This window comes from Pristiophorus japonicus, chromosome 1 (assembly GCF_044704955.1).
Source record: "Pristiophorus japonicus isolate sPriJap1 chromosome 1, sPriJap1.hap1, whole genome shotgun sequence".
Taxonomy (NCBI): Eukaryota; Metazoa; Chordata; class Chondrichthyes; family Pristiophoridae; genus Pristiophorus; species Pristiophorus japonicus.
The window spans coordinates 2651185-2674849 of record NC_091977.1 but is presented as its reverse complement, the minus strand read 5'-3'; the positions used below and the strand labels follow the sequence as shown (position 1 = coordinate 2674849).

At 56.2% G+C, this 23665-nt stretch overlaps 1 protein-coding gene across 2 annotated transcripts in view; it reads right to left on the bottom strand.

Moving 5' to 3' along the window:
• The window catches only part of LOC139274340 (mast/stem cell growth factor receptor kita-like), a 40520-nt gene that overhangs the window by 8905 nt on the left and 7950 nt on the right, over nucleotides 1-23665 (bottom strand). For both annotated transcript variants that reach the window (XM_070891244.1, XM_070891254.1), the window contains exon 2: nucleotides 2296-2637. In XM_070891244.1, the coding sequence (XP_070747345.1) occupies nucleotides 2296-2637 (342 nt within the window). The remainder of the gene's footprint in view (nucleotides 1-2295; nucleotides 2638-23665) is intronic.

The window sequence follows — 23665 nt, the reverse complement described above, 5'->3', positions numbered from 1 at the left end:
GGGAGAAGGGAATGGAGGGTTATGCTGATAGATTTCGATGAGGTAAGACGGGAGGAGGATCCAGTGGAGCATAAACTGGACTGGTTGGGCCGAATGGCCTGTTTATGTTCTGTATATCCGATAGCTGAAGGCGTGGTCACCGATGGTGAGATGAAGGAGGGGATTTACAAGAGGCGAGAGTTAGAGGAATGCAGTTATGGGGCATGGAAGGGATGGGTTGCATGGTTAGGGGAGGTTACAGTGACCTAAGGGTGAAGCCATGAAAGGATTTAAACACAGGGATGATAATCTTCAATTAGATTAATTGTGGGATCCAGAACCAATGTAGGTCCTCAAGAACAAGGGTGATGGATGAGTGGAACTTGGTGTTGGATAGAATTTGGACATCAGAGTTTTGAACAAGCTGAAGTTTACAGAAGGTAGAGGGTGTGATGCCGGCCAGGAAAACATTGCAATAGTCAAGTCTGGAGGTGACAAATACATGAATGAGAGTTTTAGCGGCAGTTAGGCTGGAGTATGGGAAGAGTCGGGCGGTGTTGCAGAAGTGGAAGGGATACTCTATCTGTAACTGATATATAGCCACCATACAACCACAGGCGGCAGATGGATGTTTGATATTAACAATCAATTTAGTGGTTGGAGATCAATGGCTCATTCTATGTTTCCGAAACTCCTTAGTGACCCCTCGGGGCCATAAAAGGAGCAGTGAGCGATGGCCATGGGCAGTGTGGAGACCCCGACCTGCGAGGGAACATCAGCGGCAGGTCGGGCCATAAAAGGAGCAGTGAGCGACGGCCATGGACAGTGTGGAGACCCCAACCTGCGAGGGAACATCAGCGGCAGGTCGGGCCATAAAAGGAGCAGTGAGCGATGGCCATGGGCAGTGTGGAGACCCCGACCTGCGAGGGAACATCAGCGGCAGGTCGGGCCATAAAAGGAGCAGTGAGCGATGGCCATGGGCAGTGTGGAGACCCCGACCTGCGAGGGAACATCAGCGGCAGGTCGGGCCATAAAAGGAGCAGCAAGCGATGGCCATGGACAGTGTGGCTGCATACCACGGCAAGGTACTGCGCGAGCTGGTGCAGGAGGGCGACGGCAACCAAGAGTGAAGTCATCAAGGTCCAGGTCAGTGATTGGAGTGTGGGCAGATACAGCAGGAGCAGCGAGGTCGGGGCGAAGGAGTTGTGAGAGACTGTGGAGGGAGGTGATCGGGGCCCAGGGGAGGCATGAGTTCAGGGCCAGGGGCCCAGGGGCAGCACGGTCCAGCCCACACTGCGATATGTGTGCGCACTAGGCCCGTGCAGCAGAGCAGGTCTCCAGTTGTCTTGGGTAATCCTTGCCACTGGACCAAGACCTCGCTCTGTCAAGTCCGTGTGGTGGCTGGTGTGCAACGGTCACCCCACGTTAAAAAATCCACGCACTGACATCTTCCACCCTTCAACATGGAGTTCGGGATCGGGAATATTAGGTCCTTCATTGAAACACCTGTGAACTCGTCCTTTTTTTGGCGTTTCGAGGACCGCCTATGATGATGATATCCGATGTATTCCTATGTAATGGTCCAGGGACAGTACCGTCACGATCATATTTTGTCCATGATGATATTTCAGGATAGGATGATATTTTGTATCAAGTTCATTTGACGGTGACCTTCGCCTCATTTAGATGTTCCACCCATCAATCAACCAGGATGTGAAGCTGTTCAGCAACATCTTTTGTTGGCACCATTTAAAGATTTTGATTTATTTATACTAAAGATTTTAAATATTATTGAATTGACACAATATACCTATTTTTCTCTGTCATGTTCCTTCCCGCTTTCCTGAAGGCGTTAACTCTTTGGCAGAGCACAAGTTCCACAGACACCCCACATCCTCTGTGACCTGAACTAAGTGCCACATCTAACGGGTTCAGTCGGCACCAATCAGGAGCAGTGATACTGGCCCATCGTATACCTGTCCCACAGTGCTGAGGCCTATTACTACAGTGACCTATTGTTGTGGTAACAGTGTTCACTACATCTTACAGGGAGTACGTCAGTGTACAGACCATAATACTCTCTGTGGGCTAGATTCCTCCGTTTGCTATTTCTGGTGAAATTATCAACACATTTTTACTCATGTTGACTATTTCAGGAGAAACAACGAACAAAATCTTTCCCCTGTTTAATGAGAGCTGCTCTCTGCACTGGGTGATATCAATCTCACGTGGTCCTGGCAATCTCTCATCATTACATGTGAAATTATTTACCGAGAATCGTTTTGTTGACCTTTTTCTGCTCTTTGTCCCACTCACCTTTGATCCCAAATAGTTCGTACAGTTTCAGGGTTTTATTACTCGGCTGTGTTTGAGTTAAGATGAACGATCCCGCAAGTTTAAATGTGAGATTGTAAATTCTCAGATTGATGGTACCAGGATCCTGCCGTGCTTTACTGTACAAGTCCTGATCTCCAGTCTCATCATTCCATTGTGCGTCCCACCGGCCCGAACTCCTCTTGTGAAAAGTAACCAGCCACTGCATTACTTGCCCTGAGTGTGCTTTCCATTCCCAGACAACAGGGCCATCCCCAGGATTGTCTGGTCCTTTTAATGGAATTTCAGCTCTCTCATCTAAAAAATAAATATGATTGGTGTTTCCTGTTGGAAAGAGAAACAATGTCAGCACTTTGATATCAAATCACAATTCCTTAATCCATGTTAGTAATTATTTATATAGTTCATTTATTTACAGTCATATTTGTATATTTAACTGATCATGTTACCTTCACTGCAATCACTATTACAGAGAAAAACAGAACAATTCCATTATACATTCAGTGTATCCATTACTAGAGTGATAAAACATACAGCATTACTACAATTATCAACATAAAAAGAGAGGAAATAGTTCATTCCAGGTTAAAGGATATAAAGGCTCCAAATATCTTTAAAAAAATGTATTCATGGGATGTGATCGTCACTGCCAAGCCCGACATTTATTGTCCATCACTAATTGCCCCTTGAGAAGGTGGTGGTGAGCCGCCTTCTTGAACCGCTGCAGTCCGTGTGGTGAAGGTGCTCCCACAGTGCTGTTCGGGAGGGAGTTCCAGGATTGTGACCCAGCGACGATGAATGAACGGCCGATATATTTCAAGTCAGGATGGTGTGTGACTCGGAGGGGAACGTGGAGGTGGTGGTGTTCCCATGTGCCTCCTGCACTTGTCTATCGAGGTGGTAGAGGTCGCGGGTTTGCGAGTTGCTGCCGAAGAAGCCTTGAGAGTCGTCTGATCGGGCTGTAATTGGCCAGATTGGATTTGTCCTCCATTTGTGGACAGGACTTACCTGGGCAGTTTCCCACATTGTCGGGTAGATGCCAGTGTGGTAGCTGTACTGGAGCAGCTTGGCTACAGACGCGGCTAGTTCTGGAGCACAAGTCTTCAACACAACAGTCAGGATGTTGTTGGGACCTTTAGCCTTTGCTGTATCCAGTGCGCTCAGCCGTTTCTTGGTATCACGTGGAGTGAATCGACTTGGCTGAAGTCTGGCTTCTGTGATGGTGGGGACCTCAGGTGGAGGCCAATATGGATCACCCACTCGGCACTTCTGGCTGAAGATGGTTGTAAACGCTTCAGCCTTGTCTTTTGCACTCACGTGCTGGGTTCCGCCATCGTTGAGGATGGGGATATTCATGGAGACTCCTCCTCCAGTTGTTACATTCATGACTGGATGTGGCAGAACTGCAGAGCTTTGATCTGATCCGTTGATTGTGGGATCGCTTAGCTCTGTCTATAGCATGCTGCTTCCGCTGTGTAGCATGTATGTAGTCTTGTGTTGCAGATTCTCCAGGTTGGCACCTCATTTTCAAGTATTCCTGGTGCTGCTCCTGGCATGCTGTTTCTCCACTCCTCATTGAACCAGGGTTGGTCTCCTGGCTCGATGGTAATGGTAGAGTGAGGGATATGTCGGGCCATGAGGTTACAGATTGTGGTGGAATACAATTCTGCTGCTGCTGATGGCCCACAGCGCCTCAGGGATGACCAGATTTGATCTTCTAGATCTGTTCTGAATCTATCCCATTGAGTACGGTGGTAGTTCCACACAACACGATGGAGGGTGTCCTCAGTGTGAAGACGGGACTTTGTCTCCACAATGACTGTGTGGTGGTTACTGCTACCAATGCTGTCATGGACAGATGTATCTGTGACAGGTAGATTGGTGAGGACAAGGTCAAGTAGGTTGCTCTCTCGTATTGGTTCTCTCACCACCTGCCGCAGGCCGAGTCTGGGAGCTATGTCCTTCAGGACTCGGCCAGTTCGGTCAGTAGTGGTGCTACCGAGCCACTCCTGGTGATGGACATTGAAGTCCCCCACCCAGAGTACATTCTGTGCCCTTGCTACCCTCAGTGCTTCTACCAAGTGGTGTTGAACATGGAGGAGAACTGATTCATCAGCTGAGGGAGGGCGGTAGGTGGGAATCAGCAGGAGGTTTCTGTGTCCATGTTTGACCTGAAGCCATGAGACCTCATGGGGTCCGGAGTCAATGTTGAGGACTCCCAGGGCCACTCCCTCCGCACTGTATACCACTGAGCCAGCACCTCGGGTGGGTCTGTCCTGCCGGTGGGATGGTGATGGAGGAGTCTGGGACATTGGTTGAAAGGTATGATTGTGTCAGGCTGTTGCTTGACTGGTCAGTGGGACAGCTCTCCCAATTTTACCACAAGTCCCCAGACATTGGTGAGGAGGACTTTGCCGGGTGGGCTGGGCTGGGTGGGCCGTTATCGTGCCCGAAGCCAGTGCCAAGGTCGATGTCGGGTGGTCCGTCCGGTTTTATTCTTATTATTGTTTTTCATTGAGGTTTGTTACAACTGAGTGGCTTGCTATGTGATTGCAGAGGGCAGTTAAGGGTCAACCACATCTGAGGCCTTGCAGAGAGCAAGGGGAGAGGCGTTGAAGTGTGTCAGCACACTGTGTGGAGCATCCACATAGAGCTTCCTTCAGTTCCCCAATAGTGCTCCGGGTCCCACCCCCAAAGGAAGTGCAGCGCGTGAGATTGTGTTCCACTTCCTGTGTGGGGCAATTCCGGGCGCTCAAAGTCCCGGCCCCAGAAACTTACTGCCCCAATCAGGGCACAGGGCAAGCTTTCCCCCAAAGTATTGTTAGATCATTGTGGCCAGTGATTATTCCTTTTCTCTGTACTTCAGCAATTGTAAAAATGTTTTTTTGAATTAATTCTTGTGATATGAGCATCACTGCCAAGGTCACCCTTTATGGGCCCTCCCTAATTGCCCATGAGAAGCTGATGGTAAGTCGCCTTCCTGAACCGCAGAGGGCAGTTCAAAGTCAATCACATTGCTGTGGGTCTGGAGTCACATGTAGGCCAGACCAGGTAGGGCATTAGTGAACCAGATGGGGATTATAACAATCAGATAGTTTCATGGTCACCATTACTGATAATAGCTTTTCATTCCAGATTTTAACTCACTGAATATTTTATTCCCCAGTTGCCGTGGTGGGATTTGAACTCTGGCCTCTGGATCATTTGTCCAGGCCTCTGGATTACTGGCCCAGTAACATAACCACTATGAACATAAGAACATAAGAAATAGGAGCAGGAGTAGGCCATACGGCCCCTCGAGCCTGCTCCCCATAATCTCTTATTCCCTTATCAGTTAAGAAACTGTCTATCTCTGTCTAAAATTTATTCAATGTCCCAGCTTCCACAGCTCTCTGAGGCAGCGAATTCCACAGATTTACAACCCTCTGAGAGAAGAAATTTCTCCTCATCTCAGTTTTAAATGGGCTGCCCCTTATTCTAAGATTATGCCCCCTAGTTCTAGTTTTCCCTATCAGTGGAAACATCCTCTCTGCATCCACCTTGTCAAGCCCCATCATAATCTTATACATGTTTCGATAAGATCACCTGTCATTCTTCTGAATTCCAATGAGTAGAGGCCCAACCTACTCAACCTTTCCTCATAAGTCAACCCCCTCATCAATCCAGTGAACCTTCTCTGAACTGCCTCCAAAGCAAGTATATCCTTTCGTAAAAATATGGAAACCAAAACTGCACGCAGTATTCCAGGTGTGACCTCACCAATACTCTGTATAACTGTAGCAAGACTTCCCTGCTTTTACACTCCATCCCCTTTGTAATAAAGGCCAAGATACCATTGGCCTTCCTGATCACTTGCTGTACCTACCTACTATCCTTTTGTGTTTCATGCACCAGTACCCCCATGTTACTGTTACAACTCCAGGTCAACTGTGGCTGTGACAGTGACAAATGTACTTTAGGTTAATGTATTCCGATACTTCCAGGTGGCCTCTGGTGACAGTGGTCACATCATTCAGTCAATAGTCCATCACTACCAATCACAGAACTGCACTTTCTCCTTTGATTCATGAGGTGCCTTCACTCTAAGCACAGCAGTAAACAAATATTATTGGATACTCAAGGGTAACAGTACAATCCCCATTGTAACAATTTTTAAATTTACTTGTTCATAAATGAACTTAGCTGAAGTGATAAATTCCAAGTATCTGTGACTCTAGATTAAATAGCAATTCACATGAGAGTTACCAAAAATAAAAGTGTTCCATGCTCAATGTATACACAGTGAAGTTTAAACACAGAGGTCGAGGAATTGGCCTCCTGAGCACCTCCCGTTGTTACCTCTGGGGGGCGATACTGGTCCCTAAACATTTACTGACCATCTGCAGCGAGAAGATCAACTCAACAGTTGTTTATCGCACTGGAGGGAGGTACACAGTGGTGTTCCCCAGGGTCGGTATACAGTGGTGTTCCCCAGGGTCGGTACAAAGTGGTGTACCCCAGGATCGTTACACAGTGTCGTTCCCCAGGGTCGGTACACAGTGGTGTTCCCCAGCGTCGGTACACAGTGGTGTTCCCCAGGGTCGGTACACAGTGGTGTTCCCCAGGATCGGTACACAGTGGTGTACCCCAGGGTCGGTACACAGTGGTGTTCCCCAGGGTCGGTACACAGTGGTGTTCCCCAGGATCGGTACACAGTGGTGTACCCCAGGGTCGGTACACAGTGGTGTTCCCCAAGGTCGGTACACAGTGGTGTTCCCCAGGGTCGGTACACAGTGGTGTTCCCTAGGGTCGGTACACAGTGGTGTTCCCCAGGTCGGTACACAGTGGTGTACCCCAGGGTCGGTACACATTGGTGTTCCCCAGGATCGGTACACAGTGGTGTACCCCAGGGTCGGTACACAGTGGTGTTCCCCAGGGTCGGTACACAGTGGTGTTCCCCAGGATCGGTACACAGTGGTGTACCCCAGGGTCGGTACACAGTGGTGTTCCCCAGGGTCGGTACACAGTGGTGTTCCCCAGGGTCGGTACACAGTGTTGTTCCCCAGGGTCGGTACACAGTGGTGTTCCCCAGGATCGGTACTCAGTGTTGTTCCCCAGGGTCGGTACACAGTGGTGTACCCCAGGGTCGTACACAGTGGTGTTCCCCAGGGTCGGTACACAGTGGTGTTCCCCATGGTCTGTACATAGTGTCGTTCCCCAGGGTCAGTACACAGTGGTGTTCCCCAGGGTCGGTACACAGTGTCGTTTCCCAGGGTCGGTACACAGTGGTGTTCCCCAGGGTCGGTACACAGTGGTGTTCCCCAGGGTCGGTACACAGTGATGCTACCCAGGGTCGGTACACAGTGGTGTACCCCAGGGTCGGTACACAGTGGTGTTCCCCAGAGTCGGTACACAGTGGTGTACCCCAGGGTCGGTACACAGTGGTGTACCCCAGGGTTGGTACACAGTGGTGTACCCCAAGGTCGGTACACAGTGGTGTTCCCCAGGGTCGGTACACAGTGGTGTACCCCAGGATCGGTACACAGTGGTGTTCCCCAGGAACGGTACACAGTGTTGTTCCCCAGGATCGGTACACAGTGGTGTTCCCCAGGGTCGATACACAGTGGTGTTCCCCAGGATCGGTACACAGTGGTGTTCCCCAGGGTCAGTACGCAGTGGTGTTCCCCAGAGTCTTTACACAGCGGTGTTCCCCAGGGTCGATACACAGTGGTGTTCCCCAGAGTCGGTACACAGTGGTGTTCCCCAGGGTCGGTACACAGTGGTGTTCCCCAGAGTCGGTACACAGTGGTGTTCCCCAGGGTCGGTACACAGTGGTGTTCCCCAGGGTCGGTACACAGTGGTGTACCCCAGGGTCGATACACAGTGGTGTTCCCCAGAGTCGTTACAGTGGTGTTCCCCAGGGTCGGTACACAGTGGTGTTCCCCAGGGTCGGTACACAGTGGTGTTCCCCAGAGTCGGTACACAGTGTCGTTCCCCAGGGTCGGTACACAGTGTCGTTCCCCAGGGTCGGTACACAGTGTCGTTCCCCAGGGTTGGTACACAGTGGTGTTCCCCAGGGTCGGTACACAGTGGTGTTCCCCAGGGTCGGAACACAGTGGTGTTCCCCAGGGTCGGAACACAGTGGTGTTCCCCAGGGTCGGTACACAGTGGTGTTCCCCAGAGTCGGTACACAGTGGTGTTCCCCAGGGTCGGTACACAGTGGTGTTCCCCAGAGTCGGTACACAGTGGTGTTCCCCAGGGTCGGTACACAGTGGTGTTCCCCAGGGTCGGTACACAGTGGTGTACCCCAGGGTCGATACACAGTGGTGTTCCCCAGAGTCGTTACAGTGGTGTTCCCCAGGGTCGGTACACAGTGGTGTTCCCCAGGGTCGGTACACAGTGGTGTTCCCCAGAGTCGGTACACAGTGTCGTTCCCCAGGGTCGGTACACAGTGTCGTTCCCCAGGGTCGGTACACAGTGTCGTTCCCCAGGGTTGGTACACAGTGGTGTTCCCCAGGGTCGGTACACAGTGGTGTTCCCCAGGGTCGGAACACAGTGGTGTTCCCCAGGGTCGGAACACAGTGGTGTTCCCCAGGGTCGGTACACAGTGGTGTTCCCCAGAGTCGGTACACAGTGTCGTTCCCCAGGGTCGGTACACAGTGTCGTTCCCCAGGGTCGGTACACAGTGTCGTTCCCCAGGGTTGGTACACAGTGGTGTTCCCCAGGGTCGGTACACAGTGGTGTTCCCCAGGGTCGGTACACAGTGGTGTTCCCCAGGGTCGGTACACAGTGGTGTTCCCCAGGGTCGGTACACAGTCGTGTTCCCCAGAGTCGGTACACAGTGGTGTTCCCCAGGGTTGGTACACAGTGGTGTTCCCCAGGGTCGGTACACAGTGGTGTACCCCAGGGTCGGTACACAGTGGTGTTCCCCAGAGTCGGTACACAGTGTCGTTCCCCAGGGTCGGTACTGGGACCGCTGCTTTCTGCAAAGTCTCTGCTCCACGGATCTACTCAGTGACCCCCCCCCTACCCCCCGGCCCAGTGTGCACCCCCCACCAAATCAGTCCCCCCCCCGTGCCCCCCCGGCCCAGTGTTCCCCCCAGCCCAGTGCCCAGTGTGCCCCCCAGCCCAGTGCCCAGTGTGCCCAGTGTGCCCCCAGCCCATTGCCCAGTGTGCCCCCCAGCCCAGTGCCCAGTGTGCCCCCCAGCCCAGTGCCCAGTGTGCCCCCCAGCCCAGTGCCCAGTGTTCCCCCAGCCCAGTGTGCCCCCCAGCCCAGTGCCCAGTGTGCCCAGTGTGCCCCCAGCCCATTGCCCAGTGTGCCCCCCAGCCCAGTGCCCAGTGTGCCCCCCAGCCCAGTGCCAAGTGTGCCCCCCAGCCCAGTGCCCAGTGTTCCCCCCAGCCCAGTGTCCAGTGTGCCCCCCAGCCCAGTGCCCAGTGTGCCCAGTGTGCCCCCAGCCCATTGCCCAGTGTTCCCCCCAGCCCAGTGCCCAGTGTGCCCCCCTGCGCAGTGTGCCCCCCAGCCCAGTGCCCAGTGTGCCCCCCAGCCCAGTGCCCAGTGTGCCCCCCAGCCCAGTGCCCAGTGTGCCCCCCAGCCCAGTGCCCAGTGTGCCCCCCAGCCCATTGCCCAGTCTGCCCCCAAGCCCAGTGCCCAGTGTGCCCCCCAGCCCAGTGCCCAGTGTGCCCCCCAGCCCATTGCCCAGTCTGCCCCCCAGCCCAGTGCCCAGTGTGCCCCCCAGCCCAGTGCCCAGTGTGCCCCCCAGCCCAGTGCCCAGTGTGCCCCCCCAGCCCAGTGCCCAGTGCGCCCCCCAGTGCCCAGTGCCCAGTGTGCCCCCCAGTGCCCAGTGTGCCCCCAGTGCCCAGTATGCCCCCCAGTGCCCGGTGCCCAGTGTGCCCCCCCAGCCCAGTGCCCAGTGTGCCCCCCAGTGCCCCCTCCCCCTGCCCGCTGCCCATCGCGCTTCAGGAAGGAAGTGGAACCTTACTGCCCACTGGGCAAACGGAAAATGTTGTAAAAGTTTGAAATCATTCGCGTTTGGAACTAATTTTTTAAACTTTTAAAAGTTAACAGCCCACACGGGGTGCTCCCCAATTTCAGCCCCGATGAGTCTCTGATTCTAAAGGAGCAGGGACATGAAAATTATGGGTCTCAATTTTCCCCAGTGATTTGTGCCGTTTTTTTGGCCTAAATTTTAAAGTCCAAGTATCCCCAAAGATTGTGTGCCAGCGTAACTCAGTTAGTTACGGTTTGTTTGAGACATAGTAACCTGATGTCTGCGTCATTTTTACACAATTATGCAAGTTTGGCCAACTTCCATTTCTCCGAGGACAGCGAATGTGACCACTCCTAAAAAACCTTCAGGTCACTTACAAAAAACCAGCGCACGTCAAAAAATCAACGCAGAAAGACACCGTTGTGTTTCGGTGAAGTTTTGGAGGGAGTCACGAACACATAAATACACATCATCGGGCTTCATTTGTCCAACTGAAGATGCAGAGAATGGAGCTTTCGTGCAATTCTTTAAGTTTGGATAATTTTTAAAGTGCCACGCCCCCACCGGACATCTCCAAACCGGGCTCGAGGGTCGGAGCGTCAACCGGCAGAATCAGTCCCTCGCCCGCACACAGTGGTGTTCCCCAGAGTCGGTACACAGTGGTGTACCCCAGGGTCGGTACACAGTGTTGTTCCCCAGGATCGGTACACAGTGGTGTTCCCCAGGATCGGTACACAGTGGTGTTCCCCAGGGTCGGTACACAGTGGTGTTCCGCAGGGTCGGTACACAGTAGTGTACCCCAGGATCGGTACACAGTGGTGGTCCCCAGGGTCGGTACACAGTGGTGTTCCCCAGGGTCGGTACACAGTGGTGTACCCCAGGGTCGGTACACAGTGGTGTTCCCCAGGGTCGGTACACAGTGGTGTTCCCCAGGGTCGGTACACAGTGGTGTTCCCTAGGGTCGGTACACAGTGGTGTTCCCCAGGTCGGTACACAGTGGTGTACCCCAGGGTCGGTACACAGTGGTGTTCCCCAGGGTCGGTACACAGTGTTGTTCCCCAGGGTCGGTACACAGTGGTGTTCCCCAGGATCGGTACTCAGTGTTGTTCCCCAGGATCGGTACACAGTGGTGTTCCCCAGGGTCGGTACACAGTGTTGTTCCCCAGGGTCGGTACACAGTGGTGTTCCCCAGGATCGGTACACAGTGGTGTTCCCCAGGGTCGGTACACAGTGGTGTTCCCCAGGGTCGGTACACAGTGGTGTTCCCCAGGGTCGGTACACAGTGGTGTTCCCCAGGGTCGGTACACAGTGTTGTTCCCCAGGGTCGGTACACAGTGGTGTTCCCCAGGATCGGTACTCAGTGTTGTTCCCCAGGGTCGGTACACAGTGGTGTACCCCAGGGTCGTACACAGTGGTGTTCCCCAGGGTCGGTACACAGTGGTGTTCCCCATGGTCTGTACATAGTGTCGTTCCCCAGGGTCAGTACACAGTGGTGTTCCCCAGGGTCGGTACACAGTGTCGTTTCCCAGGGTCGGTACACAGTGGTGTTCCCCAGGGTCGGTACACAGTGGTGTTCCCCAGGGTCGGTACACAGTGATGCTACCCAGGGTCGGTACACAGTGGTGTACCCCAGGGTCGGTACACAGTGGTGTTCCCCAGAGTCGGTACACAGTGGTGTACCCCAGGGTCGGTACACAGTGGTGTACCCCAGGGTTGGTACACAGTGGTGTACCCCAAGGTCGGTACACAGTGGTGTTCCCCAGGGTCGGTACACAGTGGTGTACCCCAGGATCGGTACACAGTGGTGTTCCCCAGGAACGGTACACAGTGTTGTTCCCCAGGATAGGTACACAGTGGTGTTCCCCAGGGTCGGTACACAGTGGTGTTCCCCAGGGTCGATACACAGTGGTGTTCCCCAGGATCGGTACACAGTGGTGTTCCCCAGGGTCAGTACGCAGTGGTGTTCCCCAGAGTCTTTACACAGCGGTGTTCCCCAGGGTCGATACACAGTGGTGTTCCCCAGAGTCGGTACACAGTGGTGTTCCCCAGGGTCGGTACACAGTGGTGTTCCCCAGAGTCGGTACACAGTGGTGTTCCCCAGGGTCGGTACACAGTGGTGTTCCCCAGGGTCGGTACACAGTGGTGTACCCCAGGGTCGATACACAGTGGTGTTCCCCAGAGTCGTTACAGTGGTGTTCCCCAGGGTCGGTACACAGTGGTGTTCCCCAGGGTCGGAACACAGTGGTGTTCCCCAGGGTCGGAACACAGTGGTGTTCCCCAGGGTCGGTACACAGTGGTGTCCCCCAGAGTCGGTACACAGTGTCGTTCCCCAGGGTTGGTACACAGTGGTGTTCCCCAGAGTCGGTACACAGTGTCGTTCCCCAGGGTCGGTACACAGTGTCGTTCCCCAGGGTCGGTACACAGTGGTGTTCCCCAGGGTCGGTACTGGGACCGCTGCTTTCTGCAAAGTCTCTGCTCCACGGATCTACTCAGTGACCCCCCCCCTACCCCCCGGCCCAGTGTGCACCCCCCACCAAATCAGTCCCCCCCCCGTGCCCCCCCGGCCCAGTGTGGCCCACAGCTCAGTGCCCAGTGTGCCCCCCAGCCCAGTGCCCAGTGTTCCCCCCAGCCCAGTGCCCAGTGTGCCCCCCAGCCCAGTGCCCAGTGTGCCCCCAGCCCATTGCCCAGTGTGCCCCCCAGCCCAGTGCCCAGTGTGCCCCCCAGCCCAGTGCCCAGTGTGCCCCCCAGCCCAGTGCCCAGTGTTCCCCCCAGCCCAGTGCCCAGTGTGCCCCCAAGCCCAGTGCCCAGTGTGCCCAGTGTGCCCCCAGCCCATTGCCCAGTGTTCCCCCCAGCCCAGTGCCCAGTGTGCCCCCCAGCCCAGTGCGCAGTGTGCCCCCCAGCCCATTGCCCAGTCTGCCCCCCAGCCCAGTGCCCAGTGTGCCCCACAGCCCAGTGCCCAGTGTGCCCCCCAGCCCATTGCCCAGTCTGCCCCCCAGCCCAGTGCCCAGTGTGCCCCCCAGCCCAGTGCCCAGTGTGCCCCCCAGCCCAGTGCCCAGTGTGCCCCCCCAGCCCAGTGCCCAGTGCGCCCCCAGTACCCAGTGCCCCCAGCCCAGTGCCCAGTGTGCCCCCCAGTGCCCAGTGTGCCCCCAGTGCCCAGTATGCCCCCCAGTGCCCAGTGCCCAGTGTGCCCCCCAGCCCAGTGCCCAGTGTGCCCCCCAGTGCCCCCTCACCCTGCCCGCTGCCCATCGCGCTCCAGGAAGGAAGTGGAACCTTACTGCCCACTGGGCAAACGGAAAATGTTGTAAAAGTTTGAAATCATTCGCGTTTGGAACTAATTTTTTAAACTTTTAAAAGTTAACAGCCCACACGTGGTGCTCCCCAATTTCAGCCCCGATGATTCTCTGATTCTAAAGGAGCAGGGACATGAAAATTATGGGTCTCAATTTTCCCCAGTGATTTGTGCCGTTTTTTTGGCCTAAATTTTAAAGTCCAAGTTTCCCCAAAGATTGTGTGCCAGCGTAACTCAGTTAGTTACGGTTTGTTTGAGACATAGTAACCTGATGTCTGTGTCATTTTTACACAATTATGCAAGTTTGGCCAACTTCCATTTCTCCGAGGACAGCGAATGTGACCACTCCTAAAAAACCTTCTGGTCACTTACAAAAAACCAGCGCACGTCAAAAAATCAACGCAGAGAGACACCGTTGTGTTTCGGTGAAGTTTTGGAGGGAGTCACGAACACATAAATACACATCATCGGGCTTCATTTGTCCAACTGAAGATGGAGCTTTCGTGCAATTCTTTAAGTTTGGATAATTTTTAAAGTGCCACGCCCCCACCGGACATCTCCAAACCGGGCTCGAGGGTCGGAGCGTCAACCGGCAGAATCAGTCCCTCGCCCGCACACAGTGGTGTTCCCCAGAGTCGGTACACAGTGGTGTACCCCAGGGTCGGTACACAGTTTTGTTCCCCAGGATCGGTACACAGTGGTGTTCCCCAGGATCGGTACACAGTGGTGTTCCCCAGGGTCGGTACACAGTGGTGTTCCGCAGGGTCGGTACACAGTAGTGTACCCCAGGATCGGTACACAGTGGTGGTCCGCAGGGTCGGTACACAGTGGTGTTCCCCAGGGTCGGTACACAGTGGTGTACCCCAGGGTCGGTACACAGTGGTGTTCCCCAGGATCGGTATACAGTGGTGTTCCCCAGGGTCGGTACAAAGTGGTGTACCCCAGGATCGGTACACAGTGTCGTTCCCCAGGATCGGTACACAGTGGTGTTCCCCAGGATCGGTACACAGTGGTGTACCCCAGGGTCGGTACAGAGTGGTGTTCCCCAGGGTCGGTACACAGTGGTGTACCCCAGGAATGGTACACAGTGGTGTTCCCCAGGGTCGGTACACAGTGGTGTTCCCCAGGGTCGGTACACAGTGGTGTTCCCCAGGGTCGGTACACAGTGGTGTTCCCTAGGGTCGGTACACAGTGGTGTTCCCAGGATCGGTACACAGTGGTGTACCCCAGGGTCGGTACACAGTGGTGTTCCCCAGGATCGGTACACAGTGGTGTACCCCAGGGTCGGTACACAGTGGTGTTCCCCAGGGTCGGTACACAGTGGTGTTCCTCAGGATCGGTACACAGTGTGTACCCCAGGGTCGGTACACAGTGGTGTTCCCCAGGGTCAGTACACAGTGGTGTTCCCCAGGGTCGGTACACAGTGTTGTTCCCCAGGGTCGGTACACAGTGGTGTTCCCCAGGATCGGTACTCAGTGTTGTTCCCCAGGGTCGGTACACAGTGGTGTACCCCAGGGTCGTACACAGTGGTGTTCCCCAGGGTCGGTACACAGTGGTGTTCCCCATGGTCTGTACATAGTGTCGTTCCCCAGGGTCAGTACACAGTGGTGTTCCCCAGGGTCGGTACACAGTGTCGTTTCCCAGGGTCGGTACACAGTGGTGTTCCCCAGGGTCGGTACACAGTGGTGTACCCCAGGATCGGTACACAGTGGTGTTCCCCAAGAACGGTACACAGTGCTGTTCCCCAGGATCGGTACACAGTGGTGTTCCCAGGATCGGTACACAGTGGTGTTCCTCAGGATCGGTACACAGTGGTGTACCCCAGGGTCGGTACACAGTGGTGTTCCCCAGGGTCGGTACACAGTGGTGTTCCCCAGGGTCGGTACACAGTGTTGTTCCCCAGGATCGGTACACAGTGGTGTTCCCCAGGATCGGTACTCAGTGTTGTTCCCCAGGGTCGGTACACAGTGGTGTACCCCAGGGTCGTACACAGTGGTGTTCCCCAGGGTCGGTACACAGTGGTGTTCCCCATGGTCTGTACATAGTGTCGTTCCCCAGGGTCAGTACACAGTGGTGTTCCCCAGGGTCGGTACACAGTGTCGTTTCCCAGGGTCGGTACACAGTGGTGTTCCCCAGGGTCGGTACACAGTGGTGTACCCCAGGATCGGTACACAGTGGTGTTCCCCAAGAACGGTACACAGTGCTGTTCCCCAGGATCGGTACACAGTGGTGTTCCCAGGATCGGTACACAGTGGTGTTCCCCAAGGTCGGTACACAGTGGTGTTCCCCAGGGTCGGTACACAGTGGTGTACCCCAGGATCGGTACACAGTGGTGTTCCCCAGGAACGGTACACAGTGTTGTTCCCCAGGATCGGTACACAGTGGTGTTCCCTAGGATCGGTACACAGTGGTGTTCCCCAGGGTCGGTACACAGTGGTGTTCCGCAGGGTCGGTACACAGTGGTGTACCCCAGGATCGGTACACAGTGGTGTTCCCCAGGGTCAGTACACAGTGGTGTTCCCCAGAGTCTTTACACAGTGGTGTTCCCCAGGGTCGATACACAGTGGTGTTCCCCAGAGTCGGTACACAGTGGTGTTCCCCAGAGTCGGTACACAGTGGTGTTCCCCAGGATCGGTACACAGTGGTGTTCCCCAGGGTCAGTACACAGTGGTGTTCCCCAGGATCGGTACACAGTGGTGTTCCCCAGGGTCGATACACAGTGGTGTTCCCCAGAGTCGGTACACAGTGGTGTTCCCCAGCGTCGGTAGACAGTGGTGTTCCCCAGCGTCGGTACACAGTGGTGTTCCCCAGGGTCGGTACACAGTGGTGTTCCCCAGGGTCAGTACACAGTGGTGTTCCCCAGGGTCGGTACACAGTGGTGTTCCCCAGAGTCGGTACACAGTGTCGTTCCCCAGGGTCGGTACACAGTGGTGTTCCCCAGGGTCGATACACAGTGGTGTTCCCCAGAGTCGGTACACAGTGTCGTTCTCCAGGGTCGGTACACAGTGGTGTTCCCCAGAGTCGGTACACAGTGTCGTTCCCCAGGGTCGGTACACAGTGGTGTTCCCCAGGGTCGGTACTGGGACCGCTGCTTTCTGCCAAGTCTCTGCTCCACGGCTCTACTCAGTGACCCCCCCCTACCCCCCTGGCCCAGTGTGCACCCCCCACCAGATCAGTCCCCCCCCGTGCCCCCCCCGGCCCAGTGTGCCCCCCAGCCCAGTGCCCAGTGTTCCCCCCCAGCCCAGTGCCCAGTGTGCCCCCCCAGCCCAGTGCCCAGTGTGCACAGTGTGCCCCCCAGCCCAGTGCCCAGTGTGCCCCCCAGCCCATTGCCCAGTGTTCCCCCCAGCCCAGTGCCCAGTGTGCCCCCCAGCCCAGTGCGCAGTGTGCCCCCCAGCCCATTGCCCAGTCTGCCCCCCAGCCCAGTGCCCAGTGTGCCCCCCAGCCCAGTGCCCAGTGCGCCCCCAGCCCAGTGCCCAGTGCGCCCCCCAGTGCGCCCCCAGTGCCCCCAGCCCAGTGCCCAGTGTGCCCCCCAGTGCCCAGTGTGCCCCCAGTGCCCAGTGTGCCCCCAGTGCCCAGTATGCCCCCCAGTGCCCAGTGTGCCTTCCAGCCCAGTGCCCAGTGTGCCCCCCAGTGCCCAGTGCCCCCCAGCCCAGCGTCCAGTGTGCCCCCCAGTGCCCAGTGCCCCCAGCCCAGTGCCCAGTGTGTCCCCCAGCCCAGTGCCCAGTGTGCCCCCCCAGCCCAGTGCCCAGTGTGCCCCCCAGCCCAGTGCCCAGTGTGCCCCCCAGTGCCCCCTCCCCCTGCCCGCTGCCCATCGCGCTCCAGGAAGGAAGTGGAACCTTACTGCCCACTGGGCAAACGGAAAATGTTGTAAAAGTTTGAAATCATTTGCGTTTGGAACTAATTTTTTAAACTTTTAAAAGTTAACAGCCCACACGTGGTGCTCCCCAATTTCAGCCCCGATGATTCTCTGATTCTAAAGGAGCAGGGACATGAAAATTATGGGTCTCAATTTTCCCCAGTGATTTGTGCCGTTTTTTTGGCCTAAATTTTAAAGTCCAAGTATCCCCAAAGATTGTGTGCCAGCGTAACTCAGTTAGTTACGGTTTGTTTGAGACATAGTAACCTGATATCTGCGTCATTTTTACACAATTATGCAAGTTTGGCCAACTTCCATTTCTCCGAGGACAGCGAATGTGACCACTCCTAAAAAACCTTCTGGGCATTTACAAAAAACCAGCGCACGTCAAAAAATCAACGCAGAAAGACACCGTTGTGTTTCGGTGAAGTTTTGGAGGGAGTCACGAACACATAAATACACATCATCGGGCTTCATTTTTCCAACTGAAGATGCAGAGAATGGAGCTTTCGTGCAATTCTTTAAGTTTGGATAATTTTTAAAGTGCCACGCCCCCACCGGATATCTCCAAACCGGGCTCGAGGGTCGGAGCGTCAACCGGCAGAATCAGTCCCTCGCCCGCACACAGTGGTGTTCCCCAGGGTCGGTACACAGTGGTGTTCCCCAGAGTCGGTACACAGTGGTGTACCCCAGGGTCGGTACACAGTGTTGTTCCCCAGGATCGGTACACAGTGGTGTTCCCCAGGATCGGTACACAGTGGTGTTCCCCAGGGTCAGTACACAGTGGTGTTCCGCAGGGTCGGTACACAGTGGTGTACCCCAGGATCGGTACACAGTGGTGGTCCCCAGGGTCGGTACACAGTGGTGTTCCCCAGGGTCGGTACACAGTGGTGTTCCCTAGGGTCGGTACACAGTGGTGTTCCCCAGGTCGGTACACAGTGGTGTACCCCAGGGTCGGTACACAGTGGTGTTCCCCAGGATCGGTACACAGTGGTGTACCCCAGGGTCGGTACACAGTGGTGTTCCCCAGGGTCGGTACACAGTGGTGTTCCCCAGGATCGGTACACAGTGGTGTACCCCAGGGTCGGTACACAGTGGTGTTCCCCAGGATCGGTACACAGTGGTGTTCCCCAGAGTTGGTACACAGTGTCGTTCTCCAGGGTCGGTACACAGTGGTGTTCCCCAGGGTCAGTACACAGTGGTGTTCCCCAGAGTCTTTACACAGTGGTGTTCCCCAGGGTCGATACACAGTGGTGTTCCCCAGAGTCGGTACACAGTGGTGTTCCCCAGAGTCGGTACACAGTGGTGTTCCCCAGGATCGGTACACAGTGGTGTTCCCCAGGGTCAGTACACAGTGGTGTTCCCCAGGATCGGTACACAGTGGTGTTCCCCAGGGTCGATACACAGTGGTGTTCCCCAGCGTCGGTACACAGTGGTGTTCCCCAGCGTCGGTACACAGTGGTGTTCCCCAGGGTCGGTACACAGTGGTGTTCCCCAGGGTCGGTACACAGTGGTGTACCCCAGGGTCGATACACAGTGGTGTTCCCCAGGGTCGGTACACAGTGGTGTACCCCAGGGTCGATACACAGTGGTGTTCCCCATAGTCGGTACACAGTGGTGTTCCCCAGGGTCGGTGCACAGTGGTGTTCCCCAGGGTCGGTACACAGTGGTGTACCCCAGGGTCGATACACAGTGGTGTTCCCCAGGGTCGGTACACAGTGGTGTTCCCCAGGGTCGGTACACAGTGGTGTTCCCCAGGATCGATACACAGTGGTGTTCCCCAGGGTCGGTACACAGTGGTGTACCCCAGGGTCGATACACAGTGGTGTACCCCAGGGTCGGTACACAGTGGTGTTCCCCAGAGTCGGTACACAGTGTCGTTCTCCAGGGTTGGTACACAGTGGTGTTCCCCAGAGTTGGTACACAGTGGTGTTCCCCAGGGTCGGTACACAGTGGTGTTCCCCAGAGTTGGTACACAGTGTCGTTCCCCAGGGTCGGTACACAGTGGTGTTCCCCAGGGTCGGTACTGGGACCGCTGCTTTCTGCAAAGTCTCTGCTCCACGGCTCTACTCAGTGACCCCCCCCTACCCCCCTGGCCCAGTGTGCACCCCCCACCAGATCAGTCCCCCCCCGTGCCCCCCCCGGCCCAGTGTGCCCCCCAGCCCGGTGCCCAGTGTGCCCCCAGCCCAGTGCCCAGTGTTCCCCCCAGCCCAGTGCCCAGTGTGCCCCCCAGCCCAGTGCCCAGTGTGCACAGTGTGCCCCCCAGCCCAGTGCCCAGTGTGCCCAGTGTGCCCCCAGCCCATTGCCCAGTGTGCCCCCCAGCCCAGTGCCCAGTGTGCCCCCCAGCACATTGCCCAGTGTGCCCCCCAGCCCAGTGCCCAGTGTGCCCCCCAGCCCAGTGCGCAGTGTGCCCCCCAGCCCATTGCCCAGTCTGCCCCCCAGCCCAGTGCCCAGTGTGCCCCCAGCCCATTGCCCAGTCTGCCCCCCAGCCCAGTGCCCAGTGCGCCCCCCAGTGCCCCCAGCCCAGTGCCCAGTGTGCCCCCAGTGCCCAGTGTGCCCCAAGTGCCCAGTGTGCCCCCAGTGCCCAGTATGCCCCCCAGTGCCCAGTGTGCCTTCCAGCCCAGTGCCCAGTGTGCCCCCAGTGCCCAGTGCCCCCAAGCCCAGCGCCCAGTGTGCCCCCCAGTGCCCAGTGCCCCCAGCCCAGTGCCCAGTGTGCCCCCCAGTGCCCAGTGTGCCTTCCAGCCCAGTGCCCAGTGTGCCCCCCAGTGCCCAGTGCCCCCCAGCCCAGCGCCCAGTGTGCCCCCCAGTGCCCAGTGCCCCCCAGCCCAGTGCCCAGTGTGCCCCCCAGCCCAGTGCCCAGTGTGCCCCCCAGCCCAGTGCCCAGTGTGCCCCCCAGCCCAGTGCCCAGTGTGCCCCCCAGCCTAGTGCCCAGTGTGCCCCCTCAGTGCCCAGTGTGCCCCCCAGTGCCCAGTGTGCCCCCCAGTGCCCAGTGCCCACTCCCCCTGCCCACTGCCCATCGCGCTCCAGGAAGGAAGTGGAACCTTACTGCCCACTGGGCAAACGGAAAATGTTGTTAAAGTTTGAAATCATTCGCGTTTGGAACTAATTTTTTAAACTTTTAAAAGTTAACAGCCCACACGGGGTGCTCCCCAATTTCAGCCCCGATGATTCTCTGATTCTAAAGGAGCAGGGACATGAAAATTATGGGCCTCAATTTTCCCCAGTGATTTGTGCCGTTTTTTTGGCCTAAATTTTAAAGTCCAAGTTTCCCCAAAGATTGTGTGCCAGCGTAACTCAGTTAGTTACGGTTTGTTTGAGACATAGTAACCTGATATCTGCGTCATTTTTACACAATTATGCAAGTTTGGCCAACTTCCATTTCTCCGAGGACAGCGAATGTGACCACTCCTAAAAAACCTTCTGGTCACTTACAAAAAACCAGCGCACGTCAAAAAATCAACGCAGAATGACACCGTTGTGTTTCGGTGAAGTTTTGGAGGGAGTCACGAACACATAAATACACATCATCGGGCTTCATTTGTCCAACTGAAGATGCAGAGAATGGAGCTTTCGTGCAATTCTTTAAGTTTGGATAATTTTTAAAGTGCCACGCCCCCACCGGACATCTCCAAACCGGGCTCGAGGGTCGGAGCGTCAACCGGCAGAATCAGTCCCTCGCCCGCACACAGGGGCTGTGTACCCAGGGTCGGTACACAGTGGTGTTCCCCAGAGTCGGTACACAGTGGTGTACCCCAGGGTCGGTACACAGTGTTGTTCCCCAGGATCGGTACACAGTGGTGTTCCCCAGGATCGGTACACAGTGGTGTTCCCCAGGGTCAGTACACAGTGGTGTTCCGCAGGGTCGGTACACAGTGGTGTACCCCAGGATCGGTACACAGTGGTGGTCCCCAGGGTCGGTACACAGTGGTGTTCCCCAGGGTCGGTACACAGTGGTGTTCCCTAGGGTCGGTACACAGTGGTGTTCCCCAGGTCGGTACACAGTGGTGTACCCCAGGGTCGGTACACAGTGGTGTTCCCCAGGATCGGTACACAGTGGTGTACCCCAGGGTCGGTACACAGTGGTGTTCCCCAGGGTCGGTACACAGTGGTGTTCCCCAGGATCGGTACACAGTGGTGTACCCCAGGGTCGGTACACAGTGGTGTTCCCCAGGATCGGTACACAGTGGTGTTCCCCAGGGTCGGTACACAGTGTTATTCCCCAGGGTCGGTACACAGTGGTGTTCCCCAGGATCGGTACTCAGTGTTGTTCCCCAGGGTCGGTACACAGTGGTGTACCCCAGGGTCGTACACAGTGGTGTTCCCCAGGGTCGGTACACAGTGGTGTTCCCCATGGTCTGTACATAGTGTCGTTCCCCAGGGTCAGTACACAGTGGTGTTCCCCAGGGTCGGTACACAGTGTCGTTTCCCAGGGTCGGTACACAGTGGTGTTCCCCATGGTCTGTACATAGTGGTGTTCCCCAGGGTCGGTACACCGTGGTGTACCCCAGGATCGGTACACAGTGGTGTTCCCCAGGAACGGTACACAGTGTTGTTCCCCAGGATCGGTACACAGTGGTGTTCCCCAGGATCGGTACACAGTGGTGTTCCCCAAGGTCGGTACACAGTGGTGTTCCCCAGGGTCGGTACACCGTGGTGTACCCCAGGATCGGTACACAGTGGTGTTCCCCAGGAACGGTACACAGTGTTGTTCCCCAGGATCGGTACACAGTGGTGTTCCCCAGGGTCGATACACAGTGGTGTTCCCCAGGATCGGTACACAGTGGTGTTCCCCAAGGTCGGTACACAGTGGTGTTCCCCAGGGTCGGTACACCGTGGTGTACCCCAGGATCGGTACACAGTGGTGTTCCCCAGGGTCGGTACACAGTGGTGTACCCCAGGGTCGGTACACAGTGGTGTTCCCCAGGGTCGATACACAGTGGTGTTCCCCAGGATCGGTACACAGTGGTGTTCCCCAGGGTCAGTACACAGTGGTGTTCCCCAGAGTCTTTACACAGTGGTGTTCCCCAGGGTCGATACACAGTGGTGTTCCCCAGAGTCGGTACACAATGGTGTTCCCCAGCGTCGGTACACAGTGGTGTTCCCCAGCGTCGGTACACAGTGGTGTTCCCCAGGGTCGGTACACAGTGGTGTACCCCAGGGTCGATACACAGTGGTGTTCCCCAGAGTCGGTACACAGTGGTGTACCCCAGGATCGGTACACAGTGGTGTTCCCCAGGAACGGTACACAGTGTTGTTCCCCAGGATCGGTACACAGTGGTGTTCCCCAGGGTCGGTACACAGTGGTGTACCCCAGGGTCGTACACAGTGGTGTTCCCCAGGGTCGGTACACAGTGGTGTTCCCCATGGTCTGTACATAGTGTCGTTCCCCAGGGTCAGTACACAGTGGTGTTCCCCAGGGTCGGTACACAGTGTCGTTTCCCAGGGTCGGTACACAGTGGTGTTCCCCAGGGTCGGTACACAGTGGTGTACCCCAGGATCGGTACACAGTGGTGTTCCCCAGGAACGGTACACAGTGTTGTTCCCCAGGATCGGTACACAGTGGTGTTCCCCAGGATCGGTACACAGTGGTGTTCCCCAAGGTCGGTACACAGTGGTGTTCCCCAGGGTCGGTACACCGTGGTGTACCCCAGGATCGGTACACAGTGGTGTTCCCCAGGGTCAGTACAAAGTGGTGTTCCCCAGAGTCTTTACACAGTGGTGTTCCCCAGGGTCGATACACAGTGGTGTTCCCCAGAGTCGGTACACAATGGTGTTCCCCAGCGTCGGTACACAGCGGTGTTCCCCAGCGTCGGTACACAGTGGTGTTCCCCAGGGTCGGTACACAGTGGTGTACCCCAGGGTCGATACACAGTGGTGTTCCCCAGAGTCGGTACACAGTGGTGTTCCCCAGGGTCGGTACACAGTGGTGTTCCCCAGGGTCGGTACACAGTGGTGTACCCCAGGGTCGATACACAGTGGTGTTCCCCAGAGTCGGTACACAGTGTCGTTCCCCAGGGTTGGTACACAGTGGTGTTCCCCAGAGTTGGTACACAGTGTCATTCCCCAGGGTCGGTACACAGTGGTGTTCCCCAGGGTCGGTACACAGTGGTGTTCCCCAGAGTCGGTACACAGTGGTGTTCCCCAGCGTCGGTACACAGTGGTGTACCCCAGGGTCGATACACAGTGGTGTTCCCCAGATTCGGTACACAGTGTCGTTCCCCAGGGTTGGTACACAGTGGT